Source organism: Manihot esculenta, chromosome 15 (genome assembly GCF_001659605.2).
Source record: "Manihot esculenta cultivar AM560-2 chromosome 15, M.esculenta_v8, whole genome shotgun sequence".
Lineage (NCBI taxonomy): Eukaryota > Viridiplantae > Streptophyta > Magnoliopsida > Malpighiales > Euphorbiaceae > Manihot > Manihot esculenta.
In genome coordinates, this window is record NC_035175.2 from 6,814,869 (window position 1) to 6,830,809 (window position 15,941).

The window sequence follows — 15,941 nt, forward strand, 5'->3', positions numbered from 1 at the left end:
TTTGGGTTCACCTTTACAAAAGAAAAAATCAATTTTACTCATTTAATTATCTTCGAATTAGGACCTAAAAAAGGTGGATTTAAAAAAAATATATAATTTTTTTATTGGAGCCTTACCCAAACAAAACCTAATTAAGAATAACTGAAAAATAAATAAAATAAAATAAAAAAGAAAGGTGATCTCTTTTGCATTTGCATCTAAAACTGATGATCACGTGAGGTGGTGACAAACTGACAATGCTTATGGTTTTTGGACAGTGGCAGTTGAGACATTTGCACGTGTTTACGCCAAAAGGTTCAGTTTTTAGGTTTAAGAAAATACCCTCCTCCAGCAATGGCAACAACAGCATTCCATGCAAATCCTTTTTTTTTTTATTTTTTCTTTTTTTTTTAATTGATAGATTTACGTGTGTAATGACAGATTTAGCCTTCCCCATCCATGGAATCAAAATAACCAATGAGGGCAGTCTTGACTTTTTATTATAATATTTGTATCTCCAATAATAATAGAAAAATCATATACAAGTTCAGTGTCGTAGAAATTATTGAAATTTTTGTTTTTATTTGGAATTGCATGTCATGGAAATTAATTTAGTGGAAGTTGGATTTTGACATCATCACAATTTCTTGGCACCTTCCAAATTTCCAGTGTATATAGATTAATATATTTATATGTTTTTAAAAAAATAAAATAAAAACAAAATTAATTATACATATCTCTTTAAGTCCAAAAATTAACGGTTTGATTATATTAAGATAAACTTTGATTTCTTAACCATTATATCCAGTAAAATAATATTTTATTTATTATTTTAAATAAACCTCTCAAAATATTTATTAATATTTAATAAAATGTAATTTATTTAAAATAGATATAATTAAAAAATTAATAAAATATATTTTTTAACATATATTAAAAAGTAAAATAAATAAAAAATATGAAATGGAAGAAAAAAAGAAAGAGATGCTGGAGAAGATAAATACAAGTCCATTTGCCAATTGCCCAATTAACTTGAGCCCATAGGTATTTTTCAAGCCCATAATATATTTACATTTTAATAGTATAAAAAAGATCAAGACAGATATAGATATGGTAAAAGTGAAGAAATTGAAATTTTAATTGATATATGCTATATTAAAATTTGTTTAATTTAAAAAAAAAGAAGTGGATAGGGAATATAATAATTAGAAAAAAGGTAAATAATTATGTTTGATTGATGTTTGAATTGAGGATAAAAGAGGCACTTTTTAAGAAGTGCAATTTCCTTAATAGTTGGGGATATAATTAAGCAATGAACCAAACCAAAAAGGCATCTAATTATGCACCTGTGGGCTTTGATCACCCTTAATGTTGCTTGTCAAATAATATTATTTATTAAAAAATTATAAATTAAATAATATATTATTAAAAATAGAGACTCAAACTATAAATATTTAAAATGCTTTTTTTTTTTTTTTATATTGCCAATCATAGTTGGGAAGTACTTGCCGTATTTGATGGTCACTTCATGTTGATTTTTTTTTGAATTTAATTAGAAAATTAATTTATTGTAAATCGAAGTATTTTTTATTACAAATAAATGGTTTAGAACTGAAAAATAATTTTATAAATATAAGGAGAGTTATTAATAAGTATTTTATTTCCAAGAAAATAAAAAGCCAGCAAATTAAAGTAGAAAAATCAAAACGGTGCGTTTGAACGCTCGGGTTACCCGGACCCGAGACTAAATGATGGTTCGAAAATGTAATTAAGGAGAATTAGGAGTTAATCAGAAAATAAACAGCCAATAAAAACTTCCATTAAACAAACAGAAGAGATACAACGCACACTCTCTCTCTCGATCCCTTGCAGCTATCACAGCCTCTCTGCAACCAGGCCCAGAGAGAGGGACATAAAGACAAAGATAGAGAGAGAAAACTCACTCTCTTCTTCTATTGGAGAGATCCAAAGGAAAAGATCTATGAAAGTCCATGCATCTCTTTCTCCGCGATATTAACAGGTAAACAAAATCCCAAATCTCTCAATCTTTGTTTATCTATACATCGAACAGAAGCAAAGCTAAAAAATAAAACCGAATTTTGAAGCTACGCATGTGTTGTTCTTTCGCTATCATTGATGGAATTGTTTTGTTGCATTGGAATTCTGTTGGTCTGTCTCTTTAGCATATCTCACTCTCTTTCACCTAACCGAACCAAATCATTCACAACTTATAAGTTTCTTTGTCACCATCTTCCATTTGCTTATGCTTTGAGTGTTAAATATCTCTGTTGCATTGCTGAAACGCGTATCTGTATATATGAATATTTTCCCACTTTTTAGATCTCAATTGCGGTAGATTTGAGTTTATGTTGTGATTTTCTTGATGGGTTGTCGCAAATCATGTTGCAGAGTTGGTTTTTTGAGGATAAAATATGAATTGGTAGGGACCGTTTTTGTGTTACGTGGATCTGGTGCGGCAAATTGGAAGTGGATTTTTGCTGAATGAGGAGATAATTTGGGTTGAATTGGCGTGTAAAGTGGGCGTAGAGGAACTTTATTTTTTTTTTTTTGGTTTGTTGTAGAAATGGCTGATGCAGCAGGGTTAATGGAGGCAGCTGGGACTAGATTTAGTTCCTTGGAGTTGATTGGGAGGGGATCATTTGGTGATGTCTACAAAGCGTAAGTCTACTTTGATTATTACCCTTTGTTTTTGCTAATCCTTCATAATGTTGCTCATTTTTGTTTTGTCAGTGAAGCTAACAGTGATTTTAGTATTCTCTCTACTTGTTTAAAGCATATCATTTGAATTTTGCATTCTCCTGTTATAAATCATATGCTAGAATAATGTAAATTGCTAAATGATTGTTCCTTTTTCTTTTTCTTTTTTGGTTGCAAAGGATATTGTTTAAGCTCTTCTGTTGTTGTAAAGTCCATGGTATAAAAAAAATTGTTGTTCGATGTTCTTTTTTTAATTGTTTAATGCACTTGCACTTCAAATTGGCTTGCAAGGCTTGGACTATGCTAACAAGGCAGCAACAATAATATTACATGGAAAAGAAGAAAAAATGTTCTATTTATATGAAAATGAAGAGATTTTTTCCCCATTGAGAGAAAGTAACATGTCTTTATTCCAACTTTTTAAAAAAAAAAATTGAAAATAGGATATAAACTGCTAAGTGCCACCCATCTGGGAAACTACCTGGTTATTGAGGAATTAATGTGAAGAAGGATATAGAGGTATTGAAGAAGTTTAATTTTGTTTGTGCAGTTGAAAGTTGCATACTTTTCTAAATATTTTTTTTCCAGTAAATGTTTATTATATTCATCTTCTTAATTGGCATGTGATTAATATTATGATATATGTTTGTTTAAGATGATTAAGTTGAATATTGATAATTTTTTAGAACTCAAACTAGTGATATTGGCATCAGAAACTACAAGATATTGCTGTGATACACTGACACAGTACATCTATAATTAATTTGAATATTACAAGGCTGAATAAGTCTTTAGTCATTACTATTTGTCATTTCAAACTGTTCTTACTCCTGAAACAGTGTTGTCATGACAATCTGAGTACTGTTTTCCTTCTAAGGCTGATGTGTCCTGATACATTTTATGATTTACAGATTTGATAAGGAGCTTAACAAAGAAGTTGCCATCAAAGTCATTGATTTGGAAGAATCGTAAGATTGTAGCCTTGGTTATTTTTTTGATGTTTGTATTCTTGCATGATCTAACTCTTCATCCTCTCTCTATCTCTGCATCTGATAATTCAGTGGACTGAGAGATAGAGAAACTGAATGACCTACTATATGCACTTTTCTCTATCAGCCTTACACATTAAGTTCACAAGCAGATTTTAGAATTAGCTCCATGTCTTTAGGCAGTAAAAAACAGAAACGCCAATGACTAAGAGTTCTAGCTGCAAGTTGCAAGGTGTTATTAAACTTAATAATGTGATATAATGTCAAACTGTGTTACATGCTATTATGACTAAGTTCATATAGATGGTTGATATTAACCATTGGCAACTTTTGCAAAGTACAGTGTTGCTTCTACTGTTCGTTGTTGCTTTCATGTCTTGTAAGATTTTTTAGGGTTCTGACTTCTACTTAGTCCTTGTCTTGATCTTACTATTTGATATTTCTAAAGAGCTTTTCATTTTCTCTTCTGTAGTGAGGATGAAATTGAGGACATTCAGAAGGTATTTCTCTCATATGCTTGCCTGTTTAATTTGTTATATGTGAAATTGCTAAACGATTATGTTGCTGAATGTATCTAATTGTTATACCAGGAAATTTCAGTTTTGTCACAATGCCGTTGTCCATATATTACAGAGTATTATGGTTCTTATCTTAACCAGACTAAACTATGGATCATCATGGAATACATGGCTGGTGGCTCAGTTGCTGACCTAGTAGGTTACTTCATTTTTCTTCTAGCTCATAAAGTTTTCACTTTCTCTTAAGATTCTTAACGTTTTGAGTGGTGACGATGAAGTTGCATTTTTGTTTTTGTTTTTAGTAGGCATCAACTTAGGTCTAATGCAGAGTTACGATATATTTTTTGATCATAAATTTGCAATGGAATGCTGAACAATTTCCTAAATAACAGTTTTTTTTCTTTTTCAAAAGCTAATGCATATTTTGTTTTTGCAGCTCCAATCAGGTCCTCCACTGGATGAAATGTCAATTGCTTGTATTTTACGAGACCTGCTGCATGCAGTTGAGTATTTGCACAATGAAGGAAAAATCCACAGAGATATCAAAGGTTTTTCCCTGCCCCCTCATACTTGACACCCTTTATCACGAAGATTCTCGGAAATGACTTTCAACATATTGGACTTGTGTATTTGATATGTTTGCTCTTTTGATTTTAGGTTTGATCTCTATGTTATTTCCTTTAGTTTCCTTGCCTTGCTCTTAATTTATTGGTACAGAGGTAACTTTTATATTATACATTTTTGCAGCGGCAAACATTTTGTTGAGTGAAAATGGTGATGTTAAGGTATATCTGTTTTCTCAATGGCTTATAAAATTCGCCCGACTTAGTGCCTTATTTGTAAAGAGCAATGAAGAAGGATATGCAGTAAACAACAGGAGTTATGTGCTTAAACTTTTAGTATTCCAAGTTACTTTGTTGACCTTGTGACAGGTTGCAGATTTTGGTGTCTCTGCACAATTAACAAGAACAATATCTAGGAGAAAGGTAATCATCTTATATAGTGCATGGTATATGAAATCCTATATGGAATAGGTATGGAATTGTATATGAGAAAGGATATGGATAATATGATATTTGCCTAGGATTCTATCACTTTATTAGGATAACACCCGGATTATTTGGATAGATTGAGATATTATATTAACTGAATCAAGACTATGCTTCTTTGGTATGAACCACTGATGTGGTTCGGGTCACTGAGATCCAGGACCTGAACCTACCAAGTCAAGTACTTAGATTTTTATGGATTAGTAAATAGCAGTACTATTTGGTTGGATTAACTGTTAGGCATATGGGTATGAACTGAAACTGAATTGACTGGACTGGTTAACCATTTTTTGTATGTCCCAGCCCCCCTGCAATGGGGGTAGGGGGCGGATCCATACCTTGTTACCTACTTGTCATTTGTGTGTTCTTTTGGCAATGTGCTTGCAAGTTGCTACTGTGTCTATGAATTGCTTGTCAGTTAAATTTTTTAAATGTTAGTCTAATAATCTTACTGCAAGATGGTCATGCAGCACAAGTCTGCAAGCTTTGCTCATTTATTTTTGTGAACTTAAGTTTCATAAACTGTTACAAGTACTAAGCAGTGAATGTTGTGAAATATAATTTAGAAGATAAGATGTTACAGTTTGTGCCCTCTCAGTCATGCATTCCTATGATAGATCATTTCGCAATTGGGGTCCATTTTTTTTTCTAAAAAAATAATTGAAGTTGATATTACTTAAATGTGTGGAATTCATAATCTTTCAACATTTATAATTTTATATGGCTTTTAGGAACATGAGTCAAAACTTCTTTAGCACTGTGCTAATCTGGTTTATAAATTACAGACTTTTGTAGGAACTCCATTCTGGATGGCACCAGAGGTAATTCAAAATTCAGAGGGATACAATGAGAAGGTATTTCTTTTAAAGGATTATTGAGCCTTTCTTTTTAGAAAGCTGGCTAGCCCAATCAAATGATTCTCAGTCTTGTTGATCGTGAAACTTGCATACAAACAATTTGCATCATGCAGGCAGATATTTGGTCTCTGGGTATAACTGCAATTGAGATGGCAAAGGGGGAACCCCCACTCGCAGATCTTCACCCTATGAGGGTTCTTTTTATCATCCCTCGAGAAAATCCCCCCCAGGTTTTTTAAGATATTCAACTGGTTAAACACTTAGTTTAGTTGGTTTAGAATGATGCAATCTTTTGTCAGATGGAGGTATGATTCTTCACTGTTTAAGAGAATCAACATTCTGTGTTTCTTGTACAGCTCGATGAACACTTCTCTCGTCCTATGAAAGAATTTGTTTCATTGTGTCTGAAGAAAGTTCCTGCTGAGGCAAGTATTTACCTCTATAGAAGTGTTTTAGTCTCTTCTTCTTTAGAATATTGTTGACTGTGTGGATAATAGAGTTTTGATGGTTTTCATTTGGAATTGCATACTTTTGTGCTATATGATGTAGACTTGTTATTTTAGGCTAGGATAGGGATACCCATGTTCATATGACATGACAAGACACACATCACATGAATCAGAGTCCAATCTTAGTGGAATTTCATGATATATTTGGTCAAAGAGCCTTTTTTTTTAGGTTGGCATCATCATGACACAGTTTCACTGACTTGGACAGATTTGAGATTGATATTCCTTTTGAAGATTGTTGTCATTGAGGAATGACAAATTAGAAGCACACCTTTGAATTGTTGACCATACATGTGCTGACAGCCAAAGACCAGTGATATAAACAAACCTATGAAGAAGCCCAAGTTGTTGGGCTGTTAGCTGAGAGGAGAAGGGAACCCAACCTTTGCTGTTTGACAGTTTCCTGTGCAATCAAATCCTTATAGACAGAATTTTATTCATCAAGAAGATAAGACTGTACAAATGATTAATTTAAAAGTGATCTGAGCACACTGCCCTCCTATCACCACTGTTATTCTAAATTCCAAAGTGGTGTTATCTTCAAAGTAAATGTTAAACTGTACAGCCATGTCCAATCTTTTGCATTCAATCTATGTTATATCACAAAGTTTTGAGGACAAGACACATTAGGATGAAGTTAACTTCATTACTGCTTTATTTAATTAAATAAACATTAGGATGAAGTTAAGTTCATTCATGCCCCTCTACTAAGGGTTGAAAATAATGTTAATTTAATGAGATATGAAGGTGATACATTGTTTTTCTAGACTTTTTAAGTGGTAAGTAATTAGTTTAAATAACCTTTATTGGTTGGAAATAATATGATACTTATTGCTTCCTACCACTTTGTTTTAGTTTTTGTGATATTTATCCATTGCTTCTTACCTCTTTCTTTATTAGTTTTTGTGATATTTATCCTTGCATCTTGATTGTCTTATGTGTATTTACTGATATGGTTCGTCAATTCAATATTCTATTGTTAACTTAAATGTTATTGAATACTCCCTTCTTTTTTTTTTTTCTTTAATTTTAGTTTTATCAATTTAATTTCAGAGGCCAAGTGCTAAGGAGCTTTTGAAGCACCGGTATATTAGATCTAATGCAAGGAAGAGCCAGAGGCTTCTGGAGAGAATAAGGTGCAGTATGTTGCTATAGCCCATTACATATTCTCAATCTGGAAAGATGATTTCAATTTTTCTTTCTTTTTTTTTTTTTTTTTCCTTACTGAGACTTTAAATTTGGGATGCTGCACCATCCAATCTAAAAATTTGAGCATAGTTGTCAAAGGCATGAATTGTGCAATGAGGACCTGGGTGCAAGGTGCAGGTGTAGGTCCACTTGCCTCGAGGATATGGAGTGCACAGTAATTGAACAGTGTGTAGAAATGTTATATTATTTTCAGTTTAAGGAGTTAAAATGATTGAATTTTCAAACCACCTTAAACTCTATAATGAGACACCATGAACTACTAAGAGTAGTTCATCTTAAGATGAAAGCAAACTAATTTGTGAAAAATACAAAACACTTTAGCACAAGATAACAATTGCAAACTTCAATTATACTCAAGCTATATTGGCTCTGTAAAGAAGATAACTAGTTAACTACTAAGATTAGTTTCAATAATAGTCATTTAAAAAAATGTTCATATGCTAGATTACTTCAACCAAGGGAGTCGTATAAAAGGAAAAATAATGTGTCAAACCAAGCATACTTCCAGCACAAACACTACAACCACGATAGTGGATCCCAAATTATACCATCCAAGTTACACCTGAAAAAAAAACTAATCATTATCTTCACTATCATTAGACAAATCTTCACAGTAGCAGATCCCAAATTCTACTAGAAAAGCTAATTGTAATATTCTGAGCATCTTCTTCCTCTTCTTCATTGGGGTTAAGGACCTCATTGCCTCGCTCCTTTTCATTTGTCTCCTTTAATTAGTCTCTTCCTCCACCTATAAATTCTAATCAAAGTACCTATGCTAGAAAGTAGGAACACTTGTGTCCTGTGTTGCTATAAAAAATCAGGTTGATTAGAAAGGATATAGCTCCAAATTTGGGTTTAAGGTTCGAAATCATATGGTGATATTCACCTTCTATGAGTTGATTCTCTGTAATTTTTCTTATTTTGTTGACGTTCATGATATCATCCACTATCCAAAGTCAAGTCCACGGTCGCACTTGGTATGGTTAAAATGTATATCACATCACTAGACCATCCAGGGTTCTAGACCTAGGGACTTTGCACCCTTGTTCAGGCATACCTTTGACAACTATGCGTACAAGCAGTTTGTTTGTGGAGCCATACTATTTTTCAGTGGGGGTCATTCAATAAGTTGTTTCATGATTATGACTAGCAATTTGCATATGTAGATCTGTTTCATGAAATAAGAAGTCCATTTAAGGTTTAACTTCTCTTCTTCTGCAATTATTTCTCAGTATCAAGCTCATTTTTTATGGATGCAGTGCTCATTAATGATTATCTGGTAGATGTAGATATTTATACTTCTTTCCACACATAGAAATATGAAATTCGGACTTATGTAACAAGACAAGGATATAATGGCATAAGATTTAAGAGAAAGTCCTACACCCAAATTATTTCATAAATTTGATTCCTATCTCACTGTATGTTTCATATCCCCTAAATTTCATTGAATGATCGACTCAAATCAATGATAGATTGCATCTTAGGCATTATTTTGTGGGAAATTTCCAAATCTTTCCATGTCTAAAAGGGTTTCAGTGAAGCCATTTTTGTAATTGGCAAGCATATTATTTACAGTCCTTTCATCTTGATAGGGAGCGTCCAAAGTTAGAAATAAAGGATGCAGAAACTCCCAGGAAAATATTAGGAGAGGCATCTGGCACTGTGAAGGTGACTAGAGATATAGGAGATGAGGGAACTGTTCGAGCCAGGTGGATTGAATTGTTTATTACATTTGTTTGTATGTTATCTTTTTTTATTCTGATCTAAGAAGGAGATGTGTTATTGTGATTGACTGATTTGATTTGCAGTGGTCAAGGAAAGCCCTTGAGAAATGCTGGGTGGGACTTCAGTATTGGTGGATCACAGAGTACTGGAACCATAAGAAGTGCTGTACGACCTCCTCCGGTTGGAGAAAAGAAAACAGAAATTTCATACGATAAGCTTACCCGAAAAAATTTGGAGAGTGGTAACCATTTGTTGTCTGCATCTGGAAATGCTCTGCAGGAATCACCAGAAATATCATTTGGTAAAGTTGCTGGAGATCCCAATTCTGATGAACCTGAGGATAATTCTCATGATTATGTAAGCCTAATCAGCTTCTCTCTCTCTGGCTCTCCCTCTCATTCATTCATTTTGTCTGAACTGCATCATGAATACAATTGCCTGTATTTTTTTCGAAATTTACTTGAGTTGAAGAATAGGAAAGCAGAAGTCAACATTTCCTCGATGTTTTTAGATTTCAGCTGCACTATCAGTGGTTAGAAGATCACATTCTTAAAGTACCAGCAAAGGTGTCCTTTTGTCACACCATCTAAATTTTACTATTGTCGTCTGATAAACTCATAGCAGTACTTAGCATACACTTTCTCCAGTATTTGTTTTTGTGCTGCTAACTAGACTGAAATTTATCAAGTGTTTAGTTTGCTGGCCATTTCTACTCACAAACAACTCAACTAACTGGAACTCTTAGATTAAACTTCATATCTGGGTCATCTATTCTAAAGTCCTTTGTATGCTTAATTCCAGGAGGAATTGTCTGTAAGTGGGTCCGGAACTGTTGTTATACGGACTCCCAAAGGATCTCAGTCATCCAACATGTTTCGAGACCAAAGCAGTCTGGTATGATTCCTTTCCAGTTAATATGAAAAGGATATTGAGGATGTAGCTATTTCCTTTCCCTTTTTTACTGTTTTTAATTTTTTGATCAGATTATAATATGCTTTTGTAGTCTAGTAGCACCGTCGGTTCTCTTGAAGATGCTTCTACTAGTGGAACTGTTGTCTTCCGTGGCCAACCTGATGATTCTGATTCTCCTTGGACCCCATCGAAAATGGGAATCCAAGAGAGAACTTCTAGCGCCTCACCGGAAGACAGTGCAGTAAATCTTGCTGAGGTTATTTCTGTTGTTAATTTTGTTATGTGCTTGGAAAAATGTTATTCGAGTTTCTTGAGTCAAGACACTTGTATTCCTGGTTTAATGCTCTGGTGTATCTTTAAATTTCTTTGGAATTATTTATGTGAAATTCATTTGTCTGCTTCTTACTTTATTTTTAAGGAGTTTGCCACTGGAATTTTCTGAATTTTTTTTGTCAATTCATGCTTTATTATTAATTCACCAAGTATTAAACTCATTTATGTTGTTTATATGGAATTTGAAATCATGGCTTCATCTGAAATTTGTCAACTTTTTTTTTCTTTAGTTCCATACATTTTTTAGAATAATCCTGAGCTGAGAAGCTTCTTTTGTCAATTTGTGTAGGCAAAGGCTGCAATTCAAGCAGGATTGCGGAAAGGAAATGCCAGAGAAAGGTTTGCTCTAAACAAGCTCAACAATGATGCACATGAAAATAGAAGAAGAGAGCAAATGACAAACAGCTCTGATTCGTCCAGGTACTTTCCAACATACACCTGGTCTTTCTGCTGTTACAAAAAACATACTGTTGTTTCTTGAAGTTTCTAAAGAATAATGTTTCTACTTTAGAAGTTCCCGTGAATACTTCGATGCACAAAGAGTATTTCCAAGGTCACAGCAAGCAAGTGAAGATGAAGAAAGTACAAGAATAGCTTCATCATCAGCCCCTTTATCAGTTTTGCTTATGCCATCCTTAAAAGAGGTGAGTTACAAGATAGTGCTGTCCATTTGTCCTTTGTGCTAATTGGTCCCATATAGTAATAGATTTTAATTTGTTGTGGTATACAAGGTTGCTTGGACAGATAATGCACTGTCCATTTCAAGAATGCTTGTTATGCCTTGTAAATTTGTAGACATAAAATTCAAATTTGATGCGAGATTAACATTCACATTAAAGCCTTTTAAGTCATTATAACTTGTATTTGGCAACAGAGACGTAAGGACCTAGATTTTTCTTATCTGTCATGCGACTTGTTCATACTCTTAGTAGCCATAGTGGGAACTCAAATCTTCTACATATTTGTTGAGCATCATATCTTGTAACATGAAAGATAGTGGTTTGGTTTTGTGCAAATTATTTTTTTGCAATGTGTTGTTCCCTTTGCATTAAGAAGGTAGCAGGAAAATATCTGGGACTGGAGATTTGTTCTGAAAATTAAAACACAATGTTGGGCACCCTCAGGCAAGAGGATTGTTGGAAATTAAATTGTGCATGAATTACTGGATATAAGGGGATCAGTACAGATTTGAAGTAATCTACACTTGCTCTCCAGTGGCATGTTGTGCAGAAGTATAAGTTATGAAAACTTTTATGATTTTGTGATTGAATTAGTTCTTGCAAAATATCTTTAGGAGAAGTATAGAAAGGAGAGCAGTGCACCATACTTTTAAGAAAGGTTGAGAAGACTAATTATGTTCTAATTTAAGAGAGAGAGAGAGAAGAGAAATCCCTCTATGCATGTCTTCGAAGTGGACTGGACCAAATACAATGATATTAACTATGTTATGACAAATATGAGAAACATAATTAAGTTGTAAGATATAGATTTTCATTCTTCAAGAATTCTACTTCTAAACTCAGCTGCATTTATCACTTCTAATAGTTCTCTCTACAATGTAGGTGGTGGCTGATGATTCAGGAGGAGGATCAGTTGTGCGTGCTGTTACAAATTCACTAATAAATATGGAGAGAGCAAAGCCTGGATCAGCTGATCTTTTTGTTAGAAGTTTGCTTCAGCGATTGGCAAGGTTAGAAGCTTCTCTTGAACACCCACCATATGAAACTCTCTCATAATTTCCATGATTCCCTTGTTATTCAGTTACTCAAAATATTTGCTAATGTAATGGTTTATGCAGTTCAAAAGAACCTTCACTGAAAGATCTACAGGAATTAGCAGCTCGACTCTTCTCTAAAGGCAAGGCAAAACCTGAAGGAACACAGAATGCAAATGCAGAAGCTGAAAACAAGAAGAAGCAACAAAATAAGGAATACAATTCAAATGCGAATTTAAGCCCGCTTGCGAGGTTTTTACTCTCGAGGTTGGTCAAGTGATTATTCTCATCTGTTCAATCATTTTTCAATGTTTGGTTAAGTATTCAAGTGCCTCTAGCTTGTGGAGGATTTTATATTCTGCAGCTTTGCATAAATCTGAATTCTTCTCCTGTTTGGAACACTGTTTAACTTGAAAAGTGCTGTGTATAAGTTGGGTGCTTTTCTGTTGCAGATGGCAAAGCCAAGTTTCAAGGGACGTCAATCCAACTTAAAAGAGGAGGTTGGAGCTGGGTCACAACTTCGTTTATTAGCGTGTTTCTTTTCTTTTTATGCTTTCTCTCAGTTTTGATGTACATAACATTGTAAGAAATTGTGCATTTATTATCTATTATCTATTATTTATTATGATTATTTTTTTCCCTTTCTATAGTTTTATTTGCAGGGGCGAATTGCTGTATAATTAGGGGTTTGCTATTGGCATATTAACAATGTAATTTTAGCATAACATTAATTGTATTTATTAATACATTTTGGTAAAAAATTTTGTTAGTAACGTTTGTCCCAACGTCTTACTAGTTATTTGCTAGATTTTTTTTCCCCGAGTATTGCTCCATAAGTGTCTCATCCGTATTCCAAATAAATCTAAAAAAGAGTAATGAAAATTTCACCGGTAATTGTGGTGGTGTTAGAGGCGGGCGGCGGCGGAGCTTTTTCTTTCTTTTCCCTTCTTCTCCTCGAAGCAATATTTCAAATCTTTGTAATACAAAGATGTTGCATATGAGATCCAATAAAAAAAGGTTAGCCTCAAAGTATGTTTTGATAAGTTTTGTTTGTCTTTTTTTCTCGTTTTCTTTTATTTTATTTTTTTTACCTTTTAATGACGTGTAACCGTCGTTCTATCATTTAGTGACATATAATTGACATTCTGTGTTCGTACCTTATTGTCATAGTTATACTGGTTATACATATGGATATATTGTATTCTTTTTTTTTTCATCCGTTAGACAACTATTTAATTTTATCGGACATCATTTAGACACGATTCCGAATATCATGGAATTTATTATCCCATAGGGCTAATGGATATTTGAGATTAGGCTTATACAAGAAGTAGCTCCGCACATTAGGCTCTAATAGAACTAAGGTCCAATCTTTTTAGTACAGGCTTTACCAGGGCTCAGGCGTCCAGAGCCCAATCATCATCAAGTGCTCTTTTATCCACTCATTAATTATTCTATGATTTATAAGAAGTAAACTTCGAGATCCCAATTATTACCGCATGGCTCTAGGAGAGTTCTGTTAAAACGTCTATCCTTTGCCTTTATCCATTTCAAACTTGAGCTCTTGCTATCACTCGTTACTCTGTCTCTTGCGCTAGTTTTACTATCTTGCTCTTTCTTTTCTCTATAATCCCTGATTTTTTAATTCAAGGTATGTCTTACTCCTCTCATGACTTCTATTAGGATTTCCAATGTAGTGGGCTTGGTGTCCTCTGTTCCTCCTTTCTCCTTCTCCCACTATTTTTTCCGTGACTACTCTGACACCACCATCTTTAAAATTAGGGCTCGTTTGCCTAATGAACGAATTGTTCTCCTTTACCTACCGTCAGTGGGCCTAATAGATGGTCAACAGGGACATAACTTGATTTTTTTAATCAAACAACACAACTTCAAGCTGACTTTCCATTTCATCCCTTTCTTTATTAAGGTTTTTCCCTCATTTTAGGGTGACTCCTCAAATGTTGTTCCCTAACTTTATCTTGTTCATGTGCTGCTTCGAGTCCATTTGTCTGTGTTGGGGTTTTGCCCCTTCTATCGAGTTATTTTGTACTTTTTTCTATCTTGTTAGGTCTAACTATGAATTTTATTATTTCAGTCCCTAGGCTGGGTTGTCTATATCCTTCTATGGAGTTGTTTTATACTTTTTTCTACCTTATTAGGTCTAACTATGGGTTTTATTATTTTAGTCCTCGAGCTAGGTTGTTTATATTCATAGGGTATAAGGACTCAATTAAAGGTTGGGCAGAAAATTTTGTGGTTGTTGAGCTAAAGGAAAGTTTAGGGGTTAATGGGGATATTAACCTCTCATGGGGGAAAATTCCTCAGGACTGTAATGACTTCCCTAGGTTAAGCCTAATAGACCAAATTTGTCTTCTTCGACTGACCTTTGTAAAGAAAAAAAATATAATGTCGAGAAGTACATATTTATATCTAACCTGCGGGACTGCCGTGAAGCTGGTATTTTTTAGTTTTTTTTTTCCTTTTATGTTCCTCTTTTGTTGTTTCGACCTCTAACTGAATTGATATTTCCTTTTCAGCTTCTGCCGTGCCAATAGGTTCCATCAAACTCCCTAAAAACTTCACTCTGTCTAAGGAGAGCATGAAGGAGACTCTAGCCGTTTTTAAGGCCAACAAGTCTGTTGCTGATGTGACTCAGAAGGTTTTCCAAACTGTAGCTCCCACATCATTAGTTTGTTACTCTACTTCTTTCCCACACCTTCTCTGCTTTGGTGTCGATATCAAGGAGCTCTCATTCAACAGCTTCCAGAACGTCGGTCCCTCTTAAAACACCGACCTCTTCTAAGGATCCCCTACTCCAAAGGAAGTTTCTAAGGAGCCTATCCTGGTCAGCGGGTCAGCTGAGAGTAGTTCGGAAGAGGACACCAGGTCTGCTCCCTTGGATGTTCCACCCATTCAAGCTATGGGTGCTATCACCATCGAAGGCAGGGCTGCTAAACGCATTCGAACTTCAGAATCCATAGGGGCAGCCCTTTCCCCTCTCGTTGATAAGGGGAAAAAGGCAGCAGAGCACTTGTCGTCTGTCCCGGACAACAAGTTGTTGAACGCGATCGATGTGATCCCAGAGTCGATGCCAGCTTTCATAGCTAAGATGTTGTGCAGTAAGATGTTTGGGGGGGGGGGGAGTCTCCTAGATGCTTCTAACTCCCATTTTTTTTTAGCTCTTATTACTCATCTGACTTGCGCTACCAAACAACAGGTAGCTTTTAGCTTGCACTCCCTGGAGGATCTCGGGGACAGTTTGAGGGAGATGTTCCTTATGGTAAGTCCTTTGTCTTTCTTTAAAGCGTTTTTGAGTTACTATTTTTTCTAACTTTACCTTTTCTTTTCTGTGACAATCCTTTGACATATTCATGGAGATCAATGCTTGAAATCAATCTCTCTAGAGCTCGATGGACAAGTGCATTG

At 34.4% G+C, this 15,941-nt stretch overlaps 1 protein-coding gene across 5 annotated transcripts; it reads left to right on the top strand.

Annotated features, from left to right (window-relative positions):
* Positions 1-1,806: 1,806 nt before the first annotated feature.
* On the top strand, positions 1,807-13,160 carry LOC110601914 (serine/threonine-protein kinase 3/4). 5 transcript variants are annotated; one of them, XM_043951209.1, is made up of 21 exons: positions 1,808-1,999; positions 2,562-2,658; positions 3,609-3,665; positions 4,159-4,186; positions 4,277-4,399; positions 4,641-4,752; positions 4,952-4,989; positions 5,137-5,190; positions 6,039-6,107; positions 6,224-6,340; positions 6,467-6,535; positions 7,673-7,755; positions 9,424-9,540; positions 9,640-9,913; positions 10,358-10,450; positions 10,560-10,724; positions 11,091-11,221; positions 11,316-11,445; positions 12,364-12,491; positions 12,600-12,782; positions 12,968-13,160. In XM_043951209.1, the coding sequence occupies exons 2-21, from the start codon at positions 2,564-2,566 to the stop codon at positions 13,005-13,007; spliced, it is 2,106 nt and encodes a 701-aa protein (XP_043807144.1). In that variant the 5' UTR covers positions 1,808-1,999; positions 2,562-2,563; the 3' UTR covers positions 13,008-13,160. The 5 variants fall into 5 exon arrangements, with proteins under 5 accessions (XP_043807145.1, XP_043807144.1, XP_021595005.1 ...); XM_021739313.2 differs by having other exon boundaries at positions 1,809-1,999; positions 2,389-2,658; positions 11,313-11,445; XM_021739314.2 differs by having other exon boundaries at positions 1,809-1,999; positions 11,313-11,445.
* The last annotated feature ends 2,781 nt before the right edge of the window (positions 13,161-15,941 follow it).

Bases quoted from the DNA above. Each gene is read 5' to 3' on its own strand.
- LOC110601914 (XM_021739313.2), top strand. From the start codon at position 2,564: ATGGCTGATGCAGCAGGGTTAATGGAGGCAGCTGGGACTAGATTTAGT. The intron at 6,341-6,466 runs GTTTTTTAAGAT...TTTCTTGTACAG, and splicing joins CTCGAGAAAATCCCCCCCAG to CTCGATGAACACTTCTCTCG. The intron at 6,536-7,672 runs GCAAGTATTTAC...ATTTAATTTCAG, and splicing joins TGAAGAAAGTTCCTGCTGAG to AGGCCAAGTGCTAAGGAGCT.